This window comes from Pipistrellus hanaki (genome assembly GCF_964339955.1).
Source record: "Pipistrellus hanaki genome assembly, chromosome: 12".
Lineage (NCBI taxonomy): Eukaryota > Metazoa > Chordata > Mammalia > Chiroptera > Vespertilionidae > Pipistrellus > Pipistrellus hanaki.
The window spans coordinates 51,206,042-51,229,683 of record NC_140514.1 but is presented as its reverse complement, the minus strand read 5'-3'; the positions used below and the strand labels follow the sequence as shown (position 1 = coordinate 51,229,683).

Below are 23,642 nucleotides of genomic sequence, written 5' to 3'. Positions count from 1 at the left end.
ACCACAATCAGACTCAAAATGCAAATATCAAACTGAGAGAAACTATTTTAATCAAGATCACAAAGTGCAGCCATCCCTAATGTATGAAGTCACCTAAAAATACACGAGGGACCAAAAGGAAAATGGGACAGTATGGGAACTGGGCAGACCTGGGGACGGGTTACCAAGGGCCCCTGAGCATTTGAGGAAATGCCCAATACCATTCATGAAAAAAAAAAGGGGGATTACATTTACACCAGGACCCACTGCTTGCCTCTCAGACAGTCCCATTGTGGCCACGTGGCACGTTGGAAATGATGTTTGGAAGCAGGTGCTTTTATTCATCCTGTTTGTAGAATAGCACAGTTCCGCTGGAGGACAATTTGTCAACATCTATCAAAACCACATTTTATCTCTTTACCTGGGCACTTTGCCTCTGAGAATTTGTCCACAGCTGGTCTCACACAAGTGTGAGCAGTGAAACATAGAAAAACATTTAGGCGTCACTTGCATTTGCCAAAGATAGGATGCAACACTAATATCTAATGCTCTGCAACCCGTTAAATAAACCATGGCACAGCCTGCCACCCTTAATGTAACCAAGTATGGTCATCTTGGCACTCAGAGCCATCCGACTGCTTGTGATGTGAAGAGCAGATGTGTGCAGCTGCCGGGGGAGAGGGAAAGCTGTACGTGCCTGGTGTCCATGTCTACATGGTGCACACATGTGCATATTCACACACGTACAACCATAGCACATGTGCACGCACATGCAAACCACAGCATGTGTGCATACTCATTCATGCACATTCACAGCACCTGTGCACACTCACACATGCACAATCAGCACATGTGCATGTGTTCACATATGCACACTCACAGCACATGTGCACACACATGCACAATCAGTTCAGCACATGTGATCACTCACACATGCACAACCAGCACATATGCATGCATACACACATGCATGCACACCCATACATGCAACTCACACATGCATGCACACACACACATACACACACATGCATAGCCACAGCATGTGTACATGCATTCGCACATGTGCACACACTCACACATGCACAATTAATACAGTATGTGTGCATGCATTCACACAGCACACATCTTCACATATGCATAACCACAGTGTGTATGCACACACACACTCACTCTCCCACAGAGGAGTCCCTCTAGGCCTCTCACTCAGCACTTGTTGAACCACCTACAGTCTCTGCCAGGCCGTTTGTACTGGTAAGAGCAGCTAGTCTGTGGCCAGATTCACACTGGCCAGGGCCACCCGCTGCTGGAACCCCCTGACAGCCAGCCTCTGCTGGGACCTAGGGCAGGCCTAGCGGGGCCCAGACTCTCAGACAGGCCAGGGCAGTCTTCAGCACCTGCACAGAGAACCCGATCTTAGCATCCTGTGGTCTGACTACAATCCCTCCCACCTGCGCTGCCCTGTGGACTTTTTACCCAGAGAGACAAGAGGACATGGCCCTGCCGCGTGAGATCAAAGCGGCCGGTGCCCGGAGTGGCCACGGGACTGACTCCTGGGGCAGAGACCCCCCTCGGTGTGTGGGGAACAGAGCTGTTTCCTCCCCTTTGGTGCTGGGCCTGAGGGCCTGGGCACTCATTCTGTGCCCACCTCCCTGCTTAGAGGAGGATTCTGTAGGCCACGGTGGGCAGCAATCTAAGCTGACGGCATTTCTGGTTAAGGGGAAATGGGGAGGACCTTGTAAAAAGGAGAGAGAGAGAGAGAGAGAGAGAGAGAGAGAGAGAGAGAGAGAGAGAGGGAGAGAGAAACACTCACACACACACACACACATACACACACACACACACACACACACGGAGAGAGAGGGACTATAAACACGGACAGGAGGGAAGGGGAGCCTGGTGGGCCTTGGGAGAGGGAAGGAGGGACTATTAAAGAATTTTTTTGAGGGGAAGAGTTTGTAAGAAAAGCCAGAGTGAATTTAGTGAATGTGAACTCTTTGGTGGCCCCCAAAGGACTTTTCCTGAAAAGCCCAAATACTGCCTCCATCATGGTAGCAGGTACTGCACTCCCAACATGCAAACATAGAAAGGGGGTCAGTGGGCCACTACTGGCAGGACTGAAGGGGTGTGTGTGTGTGTGTGTGTGAGAGAGAGAGAGAGTGTGTGAGTGTGTGTGAGTGTGTGTGTGTGAAAGAGTGTGTGAGAGAGTGTGTGTGTGTGTGTGTGTAAGTATGTGTGTGTGTGTGAGAGAGTGTGTGAGTGTGTATATGTGTGTGTGAGTGTGTGTGAGAGTGTGTGTGAATGTGTGTGTGTGAGTGTGTGTGTGTGAGAGTGTGTATGTGTGTGTGTGAGTGTGTGTGTGTGAGAGAGAGTGTGTATGTGTGTGTGTGTGTGAGAGAGAGTGTGTGTGAGAGAGAGCGTGCATGTGTGTGTGTGTGTGAGAGTGTGTGTGAGAGTGTGTGTGAGTGTGTGTATGTGTGTGTGAGTGTGTGTGTGAGTGAGACAGTGTTTGTGTGTGTGTGAGAAAGAGTGTGTGAGTGTGTGTGTGTGAGTGTGTGTGATTGTGTGTGTGTGAAAGAGTGTGTGAGAGAGTGTGTGTATGTGTGTGTGTGTTTGAGTGTGTGTGTGAGTGTGTGAGAGAGTGTGTGTGAGTGTGTGTGTGTGTGTTAGTGTGTGTGTGTGTGAGAGTGTGTGTGTGTGTGTGTGTGAGAGAGTGTGTGTGTGAGAGTGTGTGTGAGTGTGTGTATGTGTGTGTGAGTGTGTATGTGTGTGTGTGTGAGTGTGTGTGAGTGAGAGTGTGTGTGTGTGTGTGTGTGTGTGTGAGTGCGTGTCACTGTATGTTGGGGTGAAGGAAAACTGAAAGGAACCCCAAGTCATGTATGGAAAGTAAAAGTACTGAACACCCAGCTCAAGCAATTGTTTTCTCCTAAAGGCTAAAATTCACGGGCAGGTGGCCAACAGCCACATTAGGATAAGAATGTAATCTGTTTATAATAAGTTTGCAAAATCCACCTCAGCGGTGCCGTGAGTGTGCAGTGCCCACAGCCCGCGTGTCGCTGGCCTCGGCCTGTGTCCGCGGCACGCGCACGGGAGCTAACGGCCAGTGTTTGTGAACCCGTCCTGCCTCCCTTCTCCGCCCCCACTTCCCTCCGGGTGGGAAGCACATTCCCCAGTCAGCAGCTGGTGTCTGAGAGCTCGGAGGCACTGCCCCTCTGGCTGAGCCGCTGCTGCTCCCGGAGCACAGGCTTCAGCGACCTCCCCGAGGAAGCACCAGAGGCCACGGTGGCCGTGATGAGGAAGCTCAGGTCCCGCAAACGTCCTCCCGGGAGGTCCTGGGCTCTGCTGTGTCCCCAATCCTGACCAACGGGGCTGCCTGCCACACCGTGGTGTGTCCATTCACGTCAGGGTTCCGAGTTGCAGTGCCCACTGGTTTTCAGAACAATGACAAAGATGCATGGGCACTTCCTGGGAGCTGGGCACCACCTGGGCACTTGGCAGGCAGGACCTCAGTGTACCCACTGGCAACCTTCCAGGGAACCACATTGTTACCCATCACACAGATATGGAGAGGAAGCAGGAGCTTAAACAACTTCCCAAACTCCCGCCATCAGTGGGGTTAGGGTGGAGCCTGGGTTTGAACTCAGGTTTTGCCAATCCCCAAATCCCAGCTCCTTCTCATCAAGCCCTCCATTCTCTCCCTCCCACGTGCACACCCATGGAAGCTCCTTTCTCAGAGCCCTGCAAGCTGCAGCCCGCCCCCCCCTACTTCCTCTCCCAACACACACACACTCATACCCCAAAGGGCACTCGTCCCCTCTATGCAGAATTGAATAAGTGATAAACCATGGGGCTAAAAGCAAGGGCCTAGGATCAGCCAGACCTGCTGGGAATTCTGCTTCTGCCTCGCTCTAACCCAGGGAGGCAGGGCAGGGAGAGAGATAAAGGGGATAAAACAGAAACTGTCAGTGTGAGCAGCTTGGTGAGGGCCTGTGGTGGCAAATGTGATAAGGTGAAGAGGACATGTGCTGGGTGTCCCACCTCCAGCTTCACTCCCTCTCCATCTTCTGACTTCTCCCACCCAGGGGGTGTCTGAGCACCAGAGCCTCAGGGACAGGTGGGGTGGAGGGGGCTATGATAAAAGTCTAAATTCTGTGACATTGGAGTTCTGAAAAGAGAGGAAAAGAGGGCAGAAAATTTAAATAATTACTTAAAACTTCCCATATTTAGCAAAAAAACATGAACTCATAGCCTGGCTGGCATGGCTCAGGAAGTCTTAGTTCAATTTCCACTCAGAGCACATGCCAGAGTTAGGGGCTCGATCCCCAGTGTAGGGCATGCAGGAGGCAGCCCATCAATGATTCTCTCTCATCTTTGATGTTTCTACCTAACTCTTTCTCTCCCTTCCACTCTCAAATCAATAAAAATACATAAAAATAAAACCCCCCCAAAATGAACTTACAGGTTTAAGAAGCTGAGCAAACCTCACAGAGTAAACCCAAAGAAATACCTATTAAGACAGAGGATAGTCAAACCTCTGAAAAACAAAAAGAAAGAAAATGTATTGAAAAGAGAGAGAAGTGACACTATATCTGGGGGGAGTTTGAATGATAGCATATTGTCATTAGAAACTGGAGAGGCCAGTATTTTTATTTTATTTTATTTTATTTTTTTATTTTATTTTATTTATTTTTTGAGGCCAGAGTATTTTTAAATGCTGAAAATCAAGACATTCTCAGAAAAAGAAAAACTAAGAATGTTTGTCATCAGCTGACATACTAGATAAAAACGGTTAAAGGAAGTTTTCCTAAAAAGAAAGGAAACAATAAAACAAAGACTTCTGGGACACCAGTAAGGAAGAAAGAATATGATAAGCAAAAATACTGGTAAATATGGTACTTTCCTTTTCCTTGTGAGTTTTCTACATTATGATGATGGTTGAGGCAAAAACCTTAATACTGTCTAATGGGATTCTAAATGTATGTAGAAGAAATATTTAAGACAATTATATTATAAGCAGAGAAGGTAAAGGGATATAAAAAGAGATAAGCATTCCACACTTCACTCAAACTTGTAAAGGGATGACAAAAGTAAACTGAGGTCTCAATAGATACAGAAAAATCAATTAATAATAGCCAATAAGTATTTCTGATAAGAACTCTCAGCAAATTAAGAATTGATGGGAAGTTCCTCAACCTGGAAAGGGCATTTACTAAAAACCTACAGCTAGCACCATTCTTAATGGCAGAAGACCAAATACTCCTCTCTTACTATCAGAAACCCTCAAGGTCCTATTGCATGCTTATGATTCTATCCAGCACAAAACAGCGAGAACTAGAAAGAAAAGAGACCTGGTTTGGAAACCGAGTGGTATAGCTGCTCTTATTTGCAGATAACATGAGAGTTTCTGTAGAAAATCCTATAGAACCAAAAACAACTAGAGCTGGAAAAAAGAAATGACTTTAGTAAAGATTTAAGAAACAAATGAACATAAAATCAATGGTATTTCTGTATATAGAAATTGAAAATTTAAAAATACCATTTTCAATAGTATCAAACAGTATAAAATATTTATGAGGACACTGACAAAAGATGGACAAGTTCTAGACATTGAAAATTACAAAACATTGCTGAGAGAAATGAAAGAGAACCTGAGTAGAGAGTGTTAGGGTCGCCAAAGGAGGATCACTCATGAGGCTGAATGTGGTAATACATCCTATATAATAAAAAGCTAACATGCAAATAGATCAAACAGCAGAACAACCGGTTGTTATGATGTGCGCCTATCACCAGGAGGCATGTGCAGAACACAGTGGGCATTGGCCATGGCAGGATGGTGGAGCAGGTGAGTGGGAGCGCTAGACCAAGGGGGGGCACTGGTCACTGTTATCAGGGTGGGCCTCTGTGGTTATTGAAAATTCTTTACTCCCATGATCCTACCTGGCATTCACACCTGCTGCTAGTGCCAGCCCCACTCACACCCGCTGCCGGTGCCAGAGCCGCCACTTGCACCAGTTGCCGGTGCCCAACACTGGTCCCAATCACTCAGCACCATCAGCAGGTGCAATCACCAGCTGCAGGTCCTGATTGCTCCTGAGGGCTTCTTCACCACCCTACTCCTACTCCTGCTCCTGCTCCTGCCGGGTGATTGGGACAGCAGCCACTACTGCTCACATGTGCTGCTGGCATCAGCCCCAATCGCTCAACGCCATCAGCAGGTGTGAACGTGGCTGGCACTGTTAGTGCTGGTGGCAGGAGCAGCACTGCTGGCAAGCAGGGGACCAGGGGCTGCAGTGGGAGGGGTGGGCAGGAGCACAAAGGGTAGACTGAGACTTGTACCTGTCCCTACTGCAGCCTGTGAACCACAGTTCCTTTTAAGGTGCATGAATTCATGCACTGAGCCCCTAGTTTATTATATTATCTGGGAACTAAGATGGGCTGAGTCCCAAAATGGTTCCAGCACCCAGGGACGGGGAGTCAGAGGTTTTAAAGGACTCTGGGTACCCTTTTTCTGGGTGGAGAATTCTCTGGGCGAGTCTGGATCCTGGGAAATTCCAGAGGGGAAGGTTAATGGTCTTAGCATGAGGAATATGGTCTAAGCAAAAGAGAATGTCAGTTGTGAAGTGGCCTAAAGGTCAGTTTCCAGGGGAGGAGGTATGGATTCAATTATTTGATCAAATCTAATATTTTAGCCTTTTTGTTTTATGGAATAGGGATGGAGGTCATATCTTCTGTAGTTACTTCCTGCTGATGGGGGACGTTGAGATCTTAGAGGGGATGGACTTTGTAGTTGGCTGGAACACTGTATAAATTCCTCATGGTTGGAGCAAGGGGTTTCAGCAGCATGTTTCCCTAAGAGACTGGTTGGTGAAGGCTTGAAAGCAGTCCTGAAGGAAAGATGAAGAATGACACAGAATAGATGGGCCAAAAACGAGGATGAGGAATAGGAATGCTAATAGTTCTATGAAGGGAAGTTAGCCAGGTATACCAATTTATAGCCTTTAGCCAGCAGACTCATGGATTTGGTTGATGTTCTCTAATATTTGTGGCCCTTTTTGTTAATTTTTGGGCAGCATTTCTGATGAGGCCAGACTGATTACATGAAAACAGCATTCTCCTTTCCCTATAGTTAGGATGTCTAGTCCTCTTCGATTTTGGAGGGTGATAGCAGCTAGTGAGTCTGTTTGATTCTGAATTTGAACTAAACTTTTGGCAATGTCATCTAAGCTTTCTTTAGGTCCTGGGACAGGATTTCAAAATATGATAGAGCAGTGGTTGAGTCCCTTATACCAGTTCCATCTGATGCCAAGGGTTATGAGGAGAGGGATTATCTGGACTGCCCTTTTGTGTCGGGTATGATGAGTTATGGGGACAGGTAAGACTGATTATTGGGGGCTACATATACATTGGGTGAGAGATAGACCAGAGAACAGGTTCCTGTCCAGTTGTTTGGGAGGCAGATGTATATATGTGTTTTCCCCACAGAGGAAGAAAAATCCCTGATCCTGGAGACAAGCTAAAAAGTGTAGAGAGAAGAGGTGGACTAAAGGGTATGAGGGTCCTTTTCTGTTCTGCACTCCAAATCAAGAGGGTAGTCTCCATGGCACTACTGATAAGAGGTGACAGATGAGTGGTTGAGATTCAATTACAGTGAAAGTGGGTGGGAACACTAGAATGGGCTGATATCCAAGGGAAGGAAAGAAGCAGTTGAAACCTTGGGCGTGAATGGTTGGATAAAAAATAAAAGGGATCGGTTGTAGGAAACAACCATTGGCTTCTGGGGAGACCTGGTAGACAGCCCATTGGGACCAATGGCATTTGGTAGTTCTAGGTTAACTGTGGTGTTGCAAGCTAACAATGGGAGATGGCCTATTATTATGGTGCCCTGTGACCTTGTAAAGCATTAAGGGGTAAACTTTAGACGATTTGTGGGGGTGTAGAGTGATAGGATCTGTGACCAGGATGGAGGAAGGAGCTACCTTAGTAAGAGATTGAACATAAGTACAGAAAAGAAGGGAGGCTTGATTTGCCTGGGCTTTAGGATAATTACCTAGAAGAATAACTGCCTTTTCTAGAAATATAGTCCCCTTTTCCTTTTCATAAGCTAGAATGATTTTTGCCTGATTCCATCTCTTGATTGGTACAGGGATGTTGTATATGCTGAAGACGAGAGGGAAAGGCAGAGTCTGCAATTCATGATTAAGGCTGGATTGGTCTGGTTTAGGAGGGCTTGGGTGATGTTAAGTGCTCATTTGAGATGAGTGGAGGTGAAAAGTTCCTTACAGTGTAGGAGAGGAGGATTGGAATAGGATAAGAAGGAGAGCTAATTCCCACTTTCAGGGTCAGGATTGTCCCAAGGAGGGGAAAGGGTATGTTTGGGATCTAGAAAGATGGAATTCTCATCCCATGAGTAAGTCCCAAAGAAAGGTGAGAATCCTGATGTGAAGAGAGAGAGGGGCAGTAGCTAGGGCCTGGAGGATTTGTATTGGGAGAGGAAGTGGGCTTTCCGGGAAGGCAGGGCCAATAGGGGCAGTACAGAAGGGGAGCATTCAGGGATGCTCACTCACTTATCATCTTCTTCTGGGATGTGGGTAAGGCAGTCTGGTAGGCCTGATTATGTGGCTGTGATACTTAGGGGACTCCAGCTCACACCACAGTGGTATTCTGAGGATAGGTTTTAATCTGGAAAGGTGGAACCATGGGGCATGCCCATACGTTAGCTGCAGTGGGAGTAGTTAGGAGTACCTGATAAGGGCCTTGCCCCGGGGGCTATACGTTATTTGGTGGATGGATTTCCTTTAGGAGGACCCAGTCCCCTGGCTGTAGAGGAGAAGGGGGGATGTCTCCCATAAAAGGTTGAGGGAGGACTTGATCAGCATGTTCTCTCAGTAATTGTTGGACAAGATTTAAATGAGGACATAGTCTCCTAGAGGGGTCTCTGTGGAAGGGAATTTTCCTAACAAGAAGGGTCTCCCATGCATGAGTTCAAAGGGACTAAGAAAGGAGTGTGTGCGGGGTTGCTCTGGTGCACACAGGGGCTAGAGGTAGGAGAGTAGTCCAAGGTTCTTTAGTTTTGAGAGTTAATTGAGTTAGGTGAGAATTAAGGCATCCACCTTTTTACTCTAGCTTATAAAAAGCAGTCTGTATCCTTCCCTGAAGACTGGGGCCAGTAGGCTTGTGTAGGAGATTGTTGAGCTATTTGAGACATGAAAGAAGGTTCATTATCTGATTGTAATGAGGTGGGTAGGCTGAATCTGGGAATGATATGCTGAATGAGAGCTGTGTGACCTCGGAGGACTTTTCAGACCCAGTGGGGAATGCTTCTACACAGCCTGCGAAGGTACGTACTTTGGTTAAGAGATATTTGGTTCTTTTAATAGGAGGCATGTGAGTGAGGTTAACTTGCCAGTCTTGTGCAGGGATTTGGCCTCTTGCCTGATGAGTGGGGAAAGAAGGAGATCTAACCTGTCCTTGGGGAGATACTGAGGAACAAGTAGAACAGGTTTGGGTGATATCTTGCAGGAGGGAGGCTAGCCTAGGACATGTGATAAGGGGTTGTAGGAGTTGTAGAAGCACTCTTCTAGTATATCCTATATGTAGGTAATTGTGAATAGTCCATAAGGTATCGTGGACCTGTCCCTGGGGAAGGATATGTTTTCCCTGAAATTTTAACCAGGCATCTTCCAGAGTGGCCCAAGAGCTAATGGGGCAGAAGTGTATTTGGGAGTTTTATAAGGTAGAGCGGAGAGTTGGGAAGATGGAGCTTCCTCTGAGCCTTGGCCTCTTGGTCTGCTTTGTTACTTCCCTATATTACAGGATCATTCCTGACTTCGTATCCTTTGCAGTGTATGACTTTTAAGAAGGCTAGAAAAGGGAGGAAAGATTCCTTATTGCCAATCAGAAAGACCTTTTGAGGCTTTCCGTGATAGTGTCAAGGACTGTGAATAAGCGATGGAAATAAAGGAAATCTAGGCTTCAAACTAAGGATGCAAGCCATAGAAGAGAGCCTGGGCAGGGCTGCTTTAGCTTACTAGGAGAGAAGAGGACATCAGGGTTGATCAGGTCTTGACTCGCTGTACAAACTTTTCTACAACTTTCACAAACCTTCTTACCCATTCAGAAACCTTAATTTTCAATGATAACTAAAGTAAACAACCAGCATTTCTTTCTTTCTTCTTCTTTTTTTTTTTAATATATTTTATTGATTTTGTACAGAGAAGAAGGGAGAGAGATAGAGAGTTAGAAACATCGATGAGAGAGAGTCATCGATCAGCTGCCTATTGCACACCCCCTACTGGGGATATGCCCGCAACCAAGGTACATGCCCTTGACCGGAATCAAACCCGGGTCCCTTCAGTCCCCAAGCCGACGCTCTAACCATTGAGCCAAACCGGTCTTGGCAACAACCAGCATTTCTTAAATTGTCATTTATGAACACACTTTAAACGTACTCTTGCTTCAAGAAAACATACCTTTGACAAAGTATGAGACCTTCTGTAATAAAAGCTAAGAACAGATGAATTTAAAACTTGTCTAGCAATTAATATTGAATATTATATGTTATTCAAAAATATTTAGATGTTTACCATTTAACTTAGCAATGCCCCAAAGCTTTTAAGTTACAAAGGACTTTGGAAAATCATGTAGAGGCATATGAAGCTGGAGAAAAGGTGTGGGGAGGGGAAAGTGAGGAAGAAGGCCCCACAGCCTGTTCCCAGGCCTCTAGCTGCTTGGATTTAAGACTGCCACATTTTCCTTTAGAGATAACATGCTAGCATTTGGGTGATAATGAGTTGAGCTTCTGATAATAGCAGGACTGTTAAGTAAACTTTCATAGTTTTGTAGTAAAGAAAGTTGTTATTGCCCTAACTGGTCTGGCTTAATGGATAGAGCAGACTCAAGGGTCCCAGGTTTGATTCCGGTCAAGGGCATGTACCTTGGTTTTGGACATATATGCAGTAGGGAGTATGCAGGAGGCAGCTGATGGATCTTTCTCTCTCACTGATGTTTCTAACTCTTTATCCCTCTCCCTTCCTCTCTGTAAAAAATCAATAAAATATATTTTTTTAAAAAGTTGTTATTTGGGAAGAAGTTGTTATTTGTGAGAAGGTGCTGAGGTTAGAGAAAGTTGCAGATGATTAAAGGGGTTGAGAATGCTGGCCTTGGGATTTAAAGGCTCAGTAAGGGGTCTTTCACTGCATCATAGAGGGGCTTTGAAAGAAATTGGGAACCAGAGGTGAAAGTATCCAGCAAGCCCAAGAAAGGAGAGTATTTCTTTTCTAGAGGAGAGAGTAGTCATATAGGAGATAAGGCATTCATGATCTAAAGCAAGCATGTCAAACTTGCAGCCTATGGGCCGAATGCCTCTTTTATTTTGCCTATGTTGACCTTTGAGTTTGACATGCTTGGCCTAAGGTAATGGTTCGACTTTGTGGGGTGAGAGTGAAACCGAAGTAGGTGACTGTGGTTTAGGACAACTGGGCTTTATGAGGGGATGCAAGGTAGTCCCAGTCAGGCAACAAGGTAGAACAAGAAAATAGTGCATAAAGGGGTGTCTAGTAAGATTCAATGTAGAGGTGAAGTGGCTAATGGCTATGAGACTAATCTGTCAACCCCCATAATAGAGACTGAAGAGGGGACAACTGTCACAGAAAATTCAGGAGGTCAGAATAAGTGGCCCCAGTGTCAATTATAAAGAAGGTCAGCATACCTGCCACCACAATCATTACCTGAGGCTTTGTCCTGGTGATGTAAGTCTGTGGGGCCTTGTCAGGACCTGGGCAGCTTCAGTCTTTGGTGGCCAGTCCCAAGTCTGGGAGCTCCAAACCAGCTCCAGAGGGCGGCCTTGCTGGACTGGCTGAGGTCTGACCTGGAGGGGTCAGACTACAGCCTGATTTCCAGTGGCCTTCCCTTTGGCACCTTGGACAGGGGCCAGGCAGGGGTCTAGGGTTTGGGCAGGGCTTGGTCCAGTGTCCTTCGTCATTGCATTTGAAGCATGGGCCCGGCGGAGGCTTAGCCCTGCCTTACCCTTGGTTGGAAGACGGGCACTTCGTTTGGGGTTTTTGAAAGTGGTGGCTAGGAGCTGAAAGGCCTCAGCCTTGGCCTGATCTTGCCTTTGTTTTTGGATTTATGTCTCCTTGTCTCTATTATTAAAGGCCCTAAAGGCCAGGTTAATGAGATCTTTTTGAGGGGTTTGTGGGTTTAGGTCTATTTTTCAAAGTTTATAATGTATGTCGAGGGCTGATTGGGATATAAAGTGGGTGTTCAGAAGAAGGGTATTCTCTGGGGTGGTGGAGTCTAAGGTGGTCAATTTCTGTAAGGCCTCCACGAGGCAGGAGAGGAAGAGAGCTGACTTTTCATCAGAGCCCTGAGTGATTTTAAGTTTTTCATGGTTGACTACCTTATGGGCAACCTTTTTGAGCCCAGGAATGAGAAGGCGATTATACGGCTATGGAGCTGGTGCCCTGGAGAAGTAACCTGATAGTTCCATCTGGGGTCAGTTTGGGGAAGTGAGGAAGTCAGTTTGGCCAACTGGGTTGGCCACTGCATCCTGTCTATGGAGGACTTTGCCATGGTCCTGAGCTACTAGCCAAATGTGCTCCTTCTCCTCTGGGGAGAGAGAGGAGGACAGGATAATGAAGATGCTGTGCCAGGTCAGAGCATAGGGCGGGGTCAGGTACTCAATTCCTTAGTAAAGTCGGTCAGTTTGGTGGTAAAAGACCCAAGACACCCCTCAATTTGTGTGAGGATGGACATGGAAAATGAGATGTGTACCCAGACAATACCCTTGGCCCAGCCACCTCTCAGAGGAGAAGGACAGGGGCTGAAGGCTGGGCTGTTTGGGAATGAATAAGAGGGGGGCTTGATAAGGAGGTTAAGGGAATGGATGAAGAGGTGGGGTCTGAAGACAGGGGACCAGTCAGAGGAGGGACATAAGGAGGTGGATTTGGGACACCCCAAGAGGAATGAGAATCAAGTGATCGAAAGGGTTAAAGGGAGGGTAAGAAGGACCTTTTGGATCGGGGAAAGGAGGATCAGAAGCCTCAGGGGTAAAGGTCTGGAGTTGGCAGAGGGGGCTCTGAGTGGAGAAATAGGATTTGATAAGTAGAATGAGTTTGACAGAGAGAAGGACAATTACACAGTGTAAAGAAGGCCTGGACATAGGGATCTCTGACCACTTCCCATTGTGGTGACAGAAATTGTCTTAAGTCCTGGGGAATGTTAAAATGAAAAGTGAATAATTTACATTGTGGCCAGGCAGTAATAAAAGATAAGGCAATGCGGCTGGGAAGGCCAAGTGCCTCAAGATTCCGGAGGAGATATCACAGAGGAATTTTTTTTTTTGGGGGGGGGGGGACAGAAAAAGAATCCCTCGTGGTGTAAATTAGGAAGAGGAGGGAAGCAATAAAAGGAGGCCCAGGAAGCCATTGTCTAGTCAGGCTCCGGAGGAGGAAGACAATCTGATCCACATGGCAGACGTCCCTGCAAAGCAATGAGAAAGACTGTGGGACCTGGTCCTGGGGCTGAGGCTGGACTGGAGAGGATTTCTAGCCCAGCACCATGTATTTTGTCTGAGGCGGAAAATGGCAAATCAGGAATCCAGAGGAATGATTCCATTGAAATGAGCCAGTGTTGAGTGGAGGGCCAGCAATGGGGAGGAGAGGTCCTGGATCACGTGTCCTCCTTGGTGGTAAGGGAGGGAGACCAGCAATCGCTCCCCTTCCCCATTGAACCCTCCTGGGTTTTCAACACCAAATGTTAGGGTCCCTAAACGAGGTACGCCTGAGGCTGAAAGTGGTAAAGAATCGTAAATGTATTAGGTCATCTGGAAACTCAGATGAGCTCAGCCACCAAATGGCACCAGTATCCAGGAATGGGGAGCCAGAGGTTTTAAAGGATTCTAAGCGGGCTTTTTCTTGGTGCAGAATTCTCTGGGCAGGTACATTCCTGGGAAATTCCGGAGAGGAAGGATCATGGTCTAAGCAAGTGGAATGTGGTCTTAGTAAGTGGAATGTGATCTAATAGGGAATGTTGGTTGTGAAGTGGTCTAAGGTCAGTTCCCAGGGGAGGAGGTATGGATTTAATTATTTGATCAGACCTAATCAGCAGACACTGTGTCCAGGAGTCAATATTGTTGAGGTGTAAATCACTTGATCTATAGAATCCATGCAATTTTGAGTGACATCTCAGAAGAGTTTTTGTAGAAATTGGCAAATTGATCCTAAAACTCCTATGGAATTGCAAAGGACTTAGAATGATCAAAACAACATTGCAAAGGAAACTATTATAATGTTACAATCATCAGGACAGTGGCATAAAGATACACACAAATGTCATTCAATCTTCAGAATCGAGAGTCCAAAACAGATCCACTCATGTATAGACAACTGGTTTCTGGCAAAAGTGCTAAACAAGGCAACGAAGAAATGAAAGTCTTTTCAACAAATGTTAAGGGAATGCTTAAGATGTCCATAGGCAAAAAAGGTGAACTTGAATCCATACCTTATATCATATGCAAGAATTACCTAAAAAATGGATCAACATCGAGTAAAATATCTATAGCTTCTAGAAGAAAATATCTGTGACCTTGGGCTAGGCAGAGAGCTCTTAGATATAACACTAAAAGCATACTCCATAAAACAACAACAACAGCACACTGATGTACTGGCCTCCTTTAAAACAAAACAAAAATAAATAAATAAATAAATAAATAAATAAATAAAGCCCTTGTTAGAAATGGAAAGATAAGTTGTAAACTGGGAGAAACATTTGTAAGTCATATATCCAATAAGGGGCTTGTGTCCATAATATATGAAGAACTCCCCAAACTCAATCAGAAATCAAACAACCCAATTTAAAAATGCACAGAATAAAGAAGGGATTGCCAGTTATAAAAATAATCACAGGAATGTGAAATATAGCATAAGGAATATAGTCTATAATCCTATCTAATAAAAGAGAAACATGCAAATTGATTGCACCTCTGCTACACCCACCAGCCAATAAGAGCAAGTATGCAAATTAAACCAATCAAGATGGCAGCAGCCATGGGGCTGGAGTGAGCAGGAGGCTTGGGTTGCCTCCAGCAATGGAGGAAGCCAAGCTTCCCACCTGCTCTGGCTTCTGCTCAAGGCTACAAAGTTTCAATTATAGAAGATAAATAAATTCCAGATACCTGCTTCCAGCCGGCCCTGACTTCTGCTCAAGGAGGTGCTGGGGAGGGGGGGAGGTATATATATATATATATATATATGGTATATATATATATATGGTATATATATATATATATATATATATATATATATATAATATAGAATCTCAGGGGGGGAGGAGAAGGAAAGGAAAAAAGAAAAAAAAAAAGAAAAAAAGGAGGGTCTGGGAGCTTGGGTTGTGGGGGGCCATGGCAATCTGCCATCAGCTCCTCACCCAGGCTGGCCAGGCACCCCATCAGGGACCCTTACCCTGGAGTGTGGCCATCCCAGGTGAGGGGCTGAGGGCTGTTTACAGGCTGGCCATACCCCCATGGGGTGAGGGTCTCCACTGGGGGGCTTGGCCAGCCTGCATACAGCCATCATCCCCTCACCCAGGCTGGCCAGGCACCCCAGCAGGGCCCCCTCTCTGGTCCAGGGCACCCTTCAGGGCAAACCAACGGGCCCCCACCCATGCACTAGGCCTCTATCTATACTAATAAAAGGGTAATATGCTAATTAGACTGGGAGACCTTCCAAGAGACCTTCTGGGTGTTCTTCTGGACAAAGCCATAGTGGTGGGGCCGAGGTAGAGGTGGTTAGAGGCTAAGAGGGAAGGGCAGTTGGGCGTGATCAGACTGGCAGGGGGCATTTGGGGGCAAGCAGGATGGTGGCAGGGAGCAGTTGGGGGTGAGCAGGCCAGTAGGTAGAGTGGTTAGGGGCAATCAGGCAGGCAGGCAGGTGAGTGGTTAGGAGCCAGCAGTCCTGGATTGTGAGAGGGATGTACAACTGCCAGTTTAGGCCCAATCCCTGTAAAATGGCAGTAGGACATCCTTGGAGGGGTCCCATATTGGAGAGGGTGCAGGCCAGGCTGAGGAACAACCCCTCCTCCCCATGCACAAATTTTGTGCACCGGGCACTAGTATTATAATAACTATGTATGGTTTCAGATTTACTGGGGGATCATGCTGTAAGGTATATAAATGTCTAATCACTATGCTATACACCTGAAACTAATATGATATTGTATGTCAACTGTAACTGAAAAATAAATTTAAAACATAATTTCAAAATGGGCAAAATATTTAAACTGACATATCATCAAAGAAGACATCTGAATGCCAAACAAGTGTATGCAAAGATGCTCATCGTTATTAGCCATTAGGGAGATGAAAATTAAATCACAGAGATGTCATCATGCACCTATTAGCATGAGTACAACGGAAAGACTGACCATAGTAAGCAAGTGCGAGGATGTGGAGCGGCTGGAAGCCTCACACACACTGCTAATGGGTGCTCAGAAACAATGGGGCCAACCCCCCTTCAAGGAATCGCTGTGTTAATTTCTTCCCTGCCCAATTTCTTCTTTACAGGGCCATTGCCCACCAGCTTTCCAGTGTCACACAGGCCACCTCCGGCAATCTGGAGGCGGTCTAGCTTAGAACCATCTCTCCAGGGTTTTCTTTGAGGCCTCGAACTATGGAGTTAGCCTGCATGGTGTGCTCAAGACGGCCAGCCCTTTTAGGTTTGCTTGGTGCTGGTTTGAGGGGTCTTGAAAGGCGACAATGTCTGTGCCCAGCTAAACAAAGAGAAGGATGGAATGAACTTCCCTTGTTTGGACAGGGTTTTGAGGACTGAACACTACTACCCAGGTGTCTGCCGCAGAGCGCTTTTCTGCTTGTGTGTCTGTTCCCGGCAGAGGAGGGCTGGCAGGAAGGACCTGAGCTCAGCAGATAAAGCCTGGCAGGCCCTTGTGCCCAGAGCCCTGCGGTTTTTCTGTCTTTGGAAGTTCTCCCTGTTGGGCCTCAGAGGAGAGGACACCCTCAAGGAGGAGGTGTTTCCCCAAAGTATCTAAAGGGGCCAACCCAGGGGAGCAGTTCCCAGGCGTCTGCAAGTGAAACTCCTGCACCCCGGTGGGCGGTGGGCGGTGGGTGCACAGTGGGGTCCCTGCCTGGCATGCAGGTGGGATGGGGCGCGCGGTTCCTTCAGAGCAGGCTTGCCGGTGGGCACACCTCGTGGTGACCAACCCCACGCCCCAGAGGGCACTTGGGGGAACTCAGGCTGCCACCTCTTCTCTGATGCTTGTTACTTCTCCTGAAATAATCCTGAGGAGTTTCAGTCCCTCTGAAATGACCAGTGAAAATTCTCTGGCGCTAAAACCAATCATCGCGGGATTGTTACTGTTATTTTGAACGCACAGTTGTTGCCGGCAGCCTGGAAGCCGGGCGCATGTGAGTCTGCGCGCTGAGATTCAGGCGGTGACCCCGGCACTCCTGCGTCCCCCCTGGCTCTTGGGGACAGGACGCAACCCCAACCCAAAGTGGCTGCACAGATGCACCGCAAAGTTCAGAGATGCCCACAAGGGCTGCTCGCTAAACTTTGTCCAATTTCACTTAAAACAAAACAAAACAAAACAAAACAAAACAAAACAAAACTCTCAACAGGTTCAGATGCCATTTGGGGGGAGAGGGGTGAACAGGGATTTACCCAAGACTTACAAGTGGAGCAATCCACTAATAAAAATAAAAATCATCACATGGTCTCACTGGGTAGTAGGGTATTTTGTTTTCCTTTGGCAGTGATCCATGATTGACTTGTTAATTAAACTGTCCAGCACGAAACAGATCACTATGAATACCTCCCTAAGGACTTGCTGGCCAGCATACACCTCCCCCGGGGCCTCTTCCTCTGTAAAGCGGGACCCGGGTGCTAGTCCTACCTTCTTCAGAGTCTCCTGGTGAGGATCCAATTCAGCAAGGATGCTGACTGCAGCCAAGTCCTTCCCCTCCTGCGCCTCACTTCGCCCATCTATGAAATAAAGGAAAAGGTGCGCTTTATTAAGAATGCTTTAGTTATTTTATGTTAAAAACGCTGGAGTCCTCATTATAAAATATTGATATTTGCTAATTCTGGAACATGGGTATGAGGATTTTGTTATATTATTTTCTGCATTCTTCTGTATTCTTCTGTAAAGTCTCTTGTCCCCATGAAAGAAAAGAAGAAGAAAGAAAAAAATTTAAGTCCTAGTCAGCTCAGTGCATAGAGCATTGGCCTGAAGACCGAAGGGTCCCGGTTTGATTCCGGTCAAGGGCACGTACCTCCATTGCAGGCTCCTCCCTGGCTCGGGCCCTGGTCAGGGCACGTGCAGGTGGCAACCAACCGATGTGTTTCTCACTCCTTGATATTACTCTCTGTCTTTCCCTCTCTCTAAAAATCAATGGAAAAATATCCTTTGATGAGGATCAAAAAAAAGAAAAAAAGAAAAAATGTTAAGACCCTATGAACTCTGGTCTCCTCCAGTTGGGCGTTCTCTGATTCTGCGGACAGGAACATTTTCAGCAAACCCCAGTGCTCTAGGAGCCAGGGGCATTACTGTCATTCATCGTGGTTGCTCCACCCCACCCACCCCTACCCCCAGCTGCCACCCCGCCCCCACCCACAGCTGTCCAGGCAGCTGCTGCTCAGCCAGCCTGAGGACTTGCTGGTGGGATAGGAGTTTTCTGGTTGAAGGCAGGTGAGTCAAGCTGATGTCCTTTATAGTACACAGTTCTGATTCCATTTCATCCTTCCCCCCAGCAGTGCCCACCTGTACCAAACAGAAACACACACCTGTACAAAGAGAAACCCCTATCTGTAATCATTAGAAACTTGCTTTGTGTAACAAAATCCCAAACTTTCTTGGGCTTTAACCAAACCACATTGCTAGAGAAAGCTCACATCAACGTTTCCACTCCTCTGACTTAAAAACAGCCGAACTAAATTAAGTAACAACAACAACAAAAAGTTGTTCCACACACAGTGTGCTGTGCTCTTAGCGCCACTTTCAGCCTGAAACAATTTCATGCTTGAGTTATTAGCTTATGAAAATAGGCACAAAGGGGAAAATGTGCACCGATCCCGGCTGTATTATTAGTCAGAGCCACAGCTGAGTGCCTCCCGCACAAAGGCGTGCTATTCTGCCCCGGTCTCTCGGTTTTGAACAAAATGCAGCTCCCTAATGGGTTATGCCTCATAGAGCTTTTTGTAATCATTACGTTGCCAGTCTCTGTAATGTATCCTGTTTGTCATTAGGCGTGTGTGCTTTAGGTGGCAGGCACGCAAGTGTGCTCACACACACAGGCAACACACACATAGACACACACAACTTTGAAGTCCCCTTTTGTTGGTGGCTGAAAAGGAAGGTCATGGAGCTGTCAGTCATTTTAGGAAAACCCCACGGTATTGATAAAGATACTATCTGGAGGCGGGTGGACATGAACGCAGAGTGAAAATGGTGCATTGGGGGCAGCAGCCCGAGTGAATGAGGGCCTAGGTGCAATCTGAGGGTGGGGGCAGAGCGGGGGTGGGAGGGGGGGAAGGTCTGACCTGCACCTGCCACCCTCATTCCGGAGGCAGTGCTGGCTAAACTCCCCTGGGCAGAGGCATGGGCCCACTTGCTGAGTGCTCTCAGAGCCCAGGATTAGACAAGATTCCAGTAACCCCCACCCAGCCCCCCAGTTTGGGAGGTTTCTGGCCTGGGCTCAGAGGTGTTGCCCCAAACCAGTGGCCACAAGTGAGGTAAGAAATAAAGGAGCCAAGTCTGGGCCTGCTGGTTTTTGCTTCTGTTAAGTCCGGACTCAGTTCCAGAAATCAAGGCCTTTGAGTGTTAACTTTTTTTTTAAAAGTTGAGGGGGGGGGAAGGGGGGCAGGCAGACAATAATCAGGTGAAAGAACCAGGGAGGGGACATGAAAAGCTTGAGGAAGATGGTGGTTTTCTAAACAAGGTGAATCACTAGCAGGGTCAGCAGGGTCGGGATGGGAAATGGCCCCCAGAGCGGAGCCTCCCGCAGTGCAGTTCTGGCAGCTGGGGAAGCCGGCCTCGCCCCCTGGATTAGGGTAATGGGATTCGCCCCCAGACGATGCGGACCAGGAGGGCAGTAATTGGGAGCCAAATGTGCTCTTTTAACCTCTTTGAAGTGTTAATGAATGCTTTGATTGTGTTCTTTCCTCCCCTGTAAGACAAAGTGGTGCGCTCTGCCAGGGAGCCCTCCCGCTGGATGCCCGCCTTGCAAAGACCATTCGTCAGGCTCTGCCTCCCAGGGCTGGGGCCCAGAGTGAAGCCCAGGGGCAGCTCCCGTGGAAACACAAAGGTGCCTGTGGTCACCCTCAGCCCCAGCGTCCTGCTCAGTGCTGAGCTGCACCAGCAGGTAAAGCTGCCACTGCTGCTGGGTCCTGCAGAGGCCACCAGGCTGGACGTAATCCAGGAACAGAGCCCCCCGCAGATCTGCCCAAGTCTGCCTTCACCTCCTTTTACTGGTGACACCCTGGGACAAAGTGGTTCCCCTCAGCCCTCATGGTCAGATGTGTAGGTTCTCCCAGCTGACATTGAACCCTGGGGCTCATCTGTCATAATTAATCTCCCCCTCCCCCCCCCGCCCCAGTGCCAAGGCACAGTCAGTGGGATGAAAACCTGCAGACTGGAGGGAGGTGGCTCAGAGGCCACTGAAGTGGAACCTGGGGCCATCCACAGGGAAACATAGGCCAGTGCGACAGCTCTGGACTCCAGAGGCCAAGATGTCCCGAGGAGACACTCTCAAAGGGGCTGTAGGCTGTGGCAGAGACCTAGGAGGACTGGTGAACTGTGTTGGGTGGGAAGTGGGATGTGGAGAGAGGAGCTTGCTCGAGAACAGAAATTCAAACCTGCGAAGCACCCCATCTTACCCCCCCTCATTAGCCTCTCCACAAACATCTGGCCAAGTATGTTTTCCCTCACTGAGTCGCCATGAAATCCGTGGGAGAACTCCTCCCACTTTCATTTTCCCCATCTTCCTCACTCCCAGGCTGCAGCCTAGGGGGGCTGAGCAGATGAACATCACTGTGTAACGGATCCCCAGAACTCTTCATCTTGCAAAACGGAAACTGTCCCCATTAAACATTAACTCCCCGTCTCACCTGCCCCAGCCCCTGGCACCCACTGGGCTACCTTCTGTTTTGATGAATGTGCTACTCTAGGCCCCTCGTGTGAGTGAACTACACAGGTGTCTTTTTGTGCCTGTCTTATTTAGCACAATGTCCTCAAGATCCATCCATGTGTTCCCAAGTACCAGAATTGCCTTCCTTTAACTATTTTGATTTCAGAGAGGGAGGACGAGGGAGAGAGAGTTAGAAACATCAATGATGAGAGAGAACCATTGATTGGCTGCCTCCTGAACACCCCACACTGGGGATCAAGCTCACAAGCTGGGCATATGCCCTGATTGGGAATCAAACCATGTCCTCCTGGTTCACAGGTCAATGCTCAACCAGTGAGCCACGCTGGCCAGGCTGCCTTCCTTCTTAAGGCTGAATATCATTCCATTGTATGTGTAACCACTCAGTTGTGGGTGGACATTGGGTTGCTTCCACCTTCTGGCTGTTGTGAATAAGGCTGCTATGAACAAGTATCTCTTCGCGATCTTGCTTCTTATTCTGTTGGCTAATACCCAGAGAGGAATTGCTGGATCAGATGGTAGTTCTGTTTTTAACTTTTTGAGGAACTAGCAGACTGTTTTCCATGGCAGCTGCACCATTTTACATTCCCATTGACCGTGCACCAAGTTCCCAGTTTCTCCACATCCTCACCGACCGACGTGCGTTCTGTTTTGTTTTTATAGTAGCCATCCTCATGGGCGGGAGGAGCATCTCACCGTGCTTTTCTTTTGCATTTCCCTCCTTCTTTGTGATGCTGACCATCTTCATATGCCTGCTGGTCATTTGTATATATCTCATATTTGGAGAAATGTCTATTTAAGTACTTTGTCCATTTTCAAATCAGATTTTTGTTGTTGTTGAGTTGTTTGAGTTCCTTTTAACAACCCCTCTCTCCCCCCTTTTTTTTTTTCCAACTGAAAAAACAAAAGAAAACACGAACAGGTCAAAGATGTGAATAACTTACTTGCTGGGCTTCAGCCAGGGCAGGGAAAGATGGTGGCAAGATGGAGCTACAGCCCGTTCTCCCGGCCACACGTCTCCGAGCAAACACTGCGATCCAATGCACCCCGTGTTCACAGCCTCACGGGCCAAGTAGCTATTGGAAAACCAGTGCCGAGCGCCGGCTACAGAGAACTCTGAAGCGTGTAATATCCACTTCACTGACAGCCCCACTTTTTCCTTCTTGCCCCTGCTAAGAAGGGCAGAGTGAAAAGGCTGTTCATGGAAAAATAAACTTAAACGGATCAGTGCTGGGCAACCATGTGCACATCTGTTCTTAACAGGTTTCAGCTGAAACTACTGAAAATATACACAGATCTGTTTATGTGGAACCAGTTAAATATGATAAGATTACAACTTGGAGGGTAACTCTGGACTTGGTGGGGAAAAACCACCCTCTCCTCGCCATCCACAGATGCCCCTCACGTCTTACCACAGATGTTGCTGAGGGCCCCGGGTTTGCTGAGTTGAAACCATCTGCATTGTTTGAGATTAGTTACAAACAAACTTAAGGTGTCCCAGCAGCCTCTCTGCAGCACAGAACTCCGCTCTGGGCCAAATCCTTTGTTATCAGGGGGGGACTGCAGCTGGGAATCACTTGTTTCTGAGTAATTCTGTCTTCACTCCCCCGACAAGCCACTTAGGAGGAAGACAGTACGCAGGCTGCTTGCACACGGGGCCCAGGCGTCTGCTCTGTGGTTTTCGAAGATGCCTAAGGACCCAGTGTCCCCTGAGGACGTGCAGGCGGAGGCAGCGACTGCCTGGGCCTGTTTCTGTCTGCACTGTGCCCTTTGGTGAGCCTTCCTCACAGAGGACTTACTGCCCTGCGAGGCTGCACTGTCCTTCCAGTCCAGGGAGGAGAGGACTGAGGCTCCGGGGGGCTCTGTCCAGGGCCACACCGACAGTAAGGAATGAGCTTCTTTCTCTAGTGTCTGAATATCCCGCTGGGCAAGGCCACGGCTCAGGCACCCACAGGGTCCCCCAGAAAGGGAAGGAATGGGGGCGGGGCACAGTTAATCAGCAGCTTTGGCTATTGATGCTGGGGGTGGGCTGCAGACACGGTGGGCCCAGATCTTTGGGTTTTGTAAAGAGAACCAGGAATTGCTAGATTTTAACATGGTGGCTCAGGTATGAAAAACAACAAAATGAAACAAGCAAGAGAACCCACTGTGGGGCCTTTGAGGGGACTGGAGGTGGGAGGAGGGGATTGCACTGGCTTGGCTGTCTCTCCAGGTAGGGACTTGGGGGTCTGACTGTCAGGGCACTTGTCTCCCAGTGCAGAGGCCTCTGTCCCAGGCAACAAGCCCACAGCTCAGCACCCTGGGCCCCATCTCCCTTCTAGAGTCCTGCCTCACACTGTGAATGCGCATTCACCAATAAGCATTTATCAAACAATTTATCTTTACGAAGTGGCATCTGTCTATAAAACACACCACAGGACATAAGGAGAGCTGTCACGAGGCCTCAGGAGCAGCCCAAATCCTCATCTGACAACGTTGCCCCATGCCCAGGGGCTGGGCTGTGATTGGGGAG

At 47.8% G+C, this 23,642-nt stretch overlaps 1 protein-coding gene across 1 annotated transcript in view; it reads right to left on the bottom strand.

The window, feature by feature from the left end:
* The window catches only part of LOC311630845 (uncharacterized protein), a 124,481-nt gene that overhangs the window by 8,704 nt on the left and 92,135 nt on the right, over positions 1–23,642 (bottom strand). Inside the window, exon 7 of the mRNA XM_084900308.1 lies at positions 17,881–17,969. Within this exon, the coding sequence (XP_084756434.1) occupies positions 17,881–17,969 (89 nt within the window). The remainder of the gene's footprint in view (positions 1–17,880; positions 17,970–23,642) is intronic.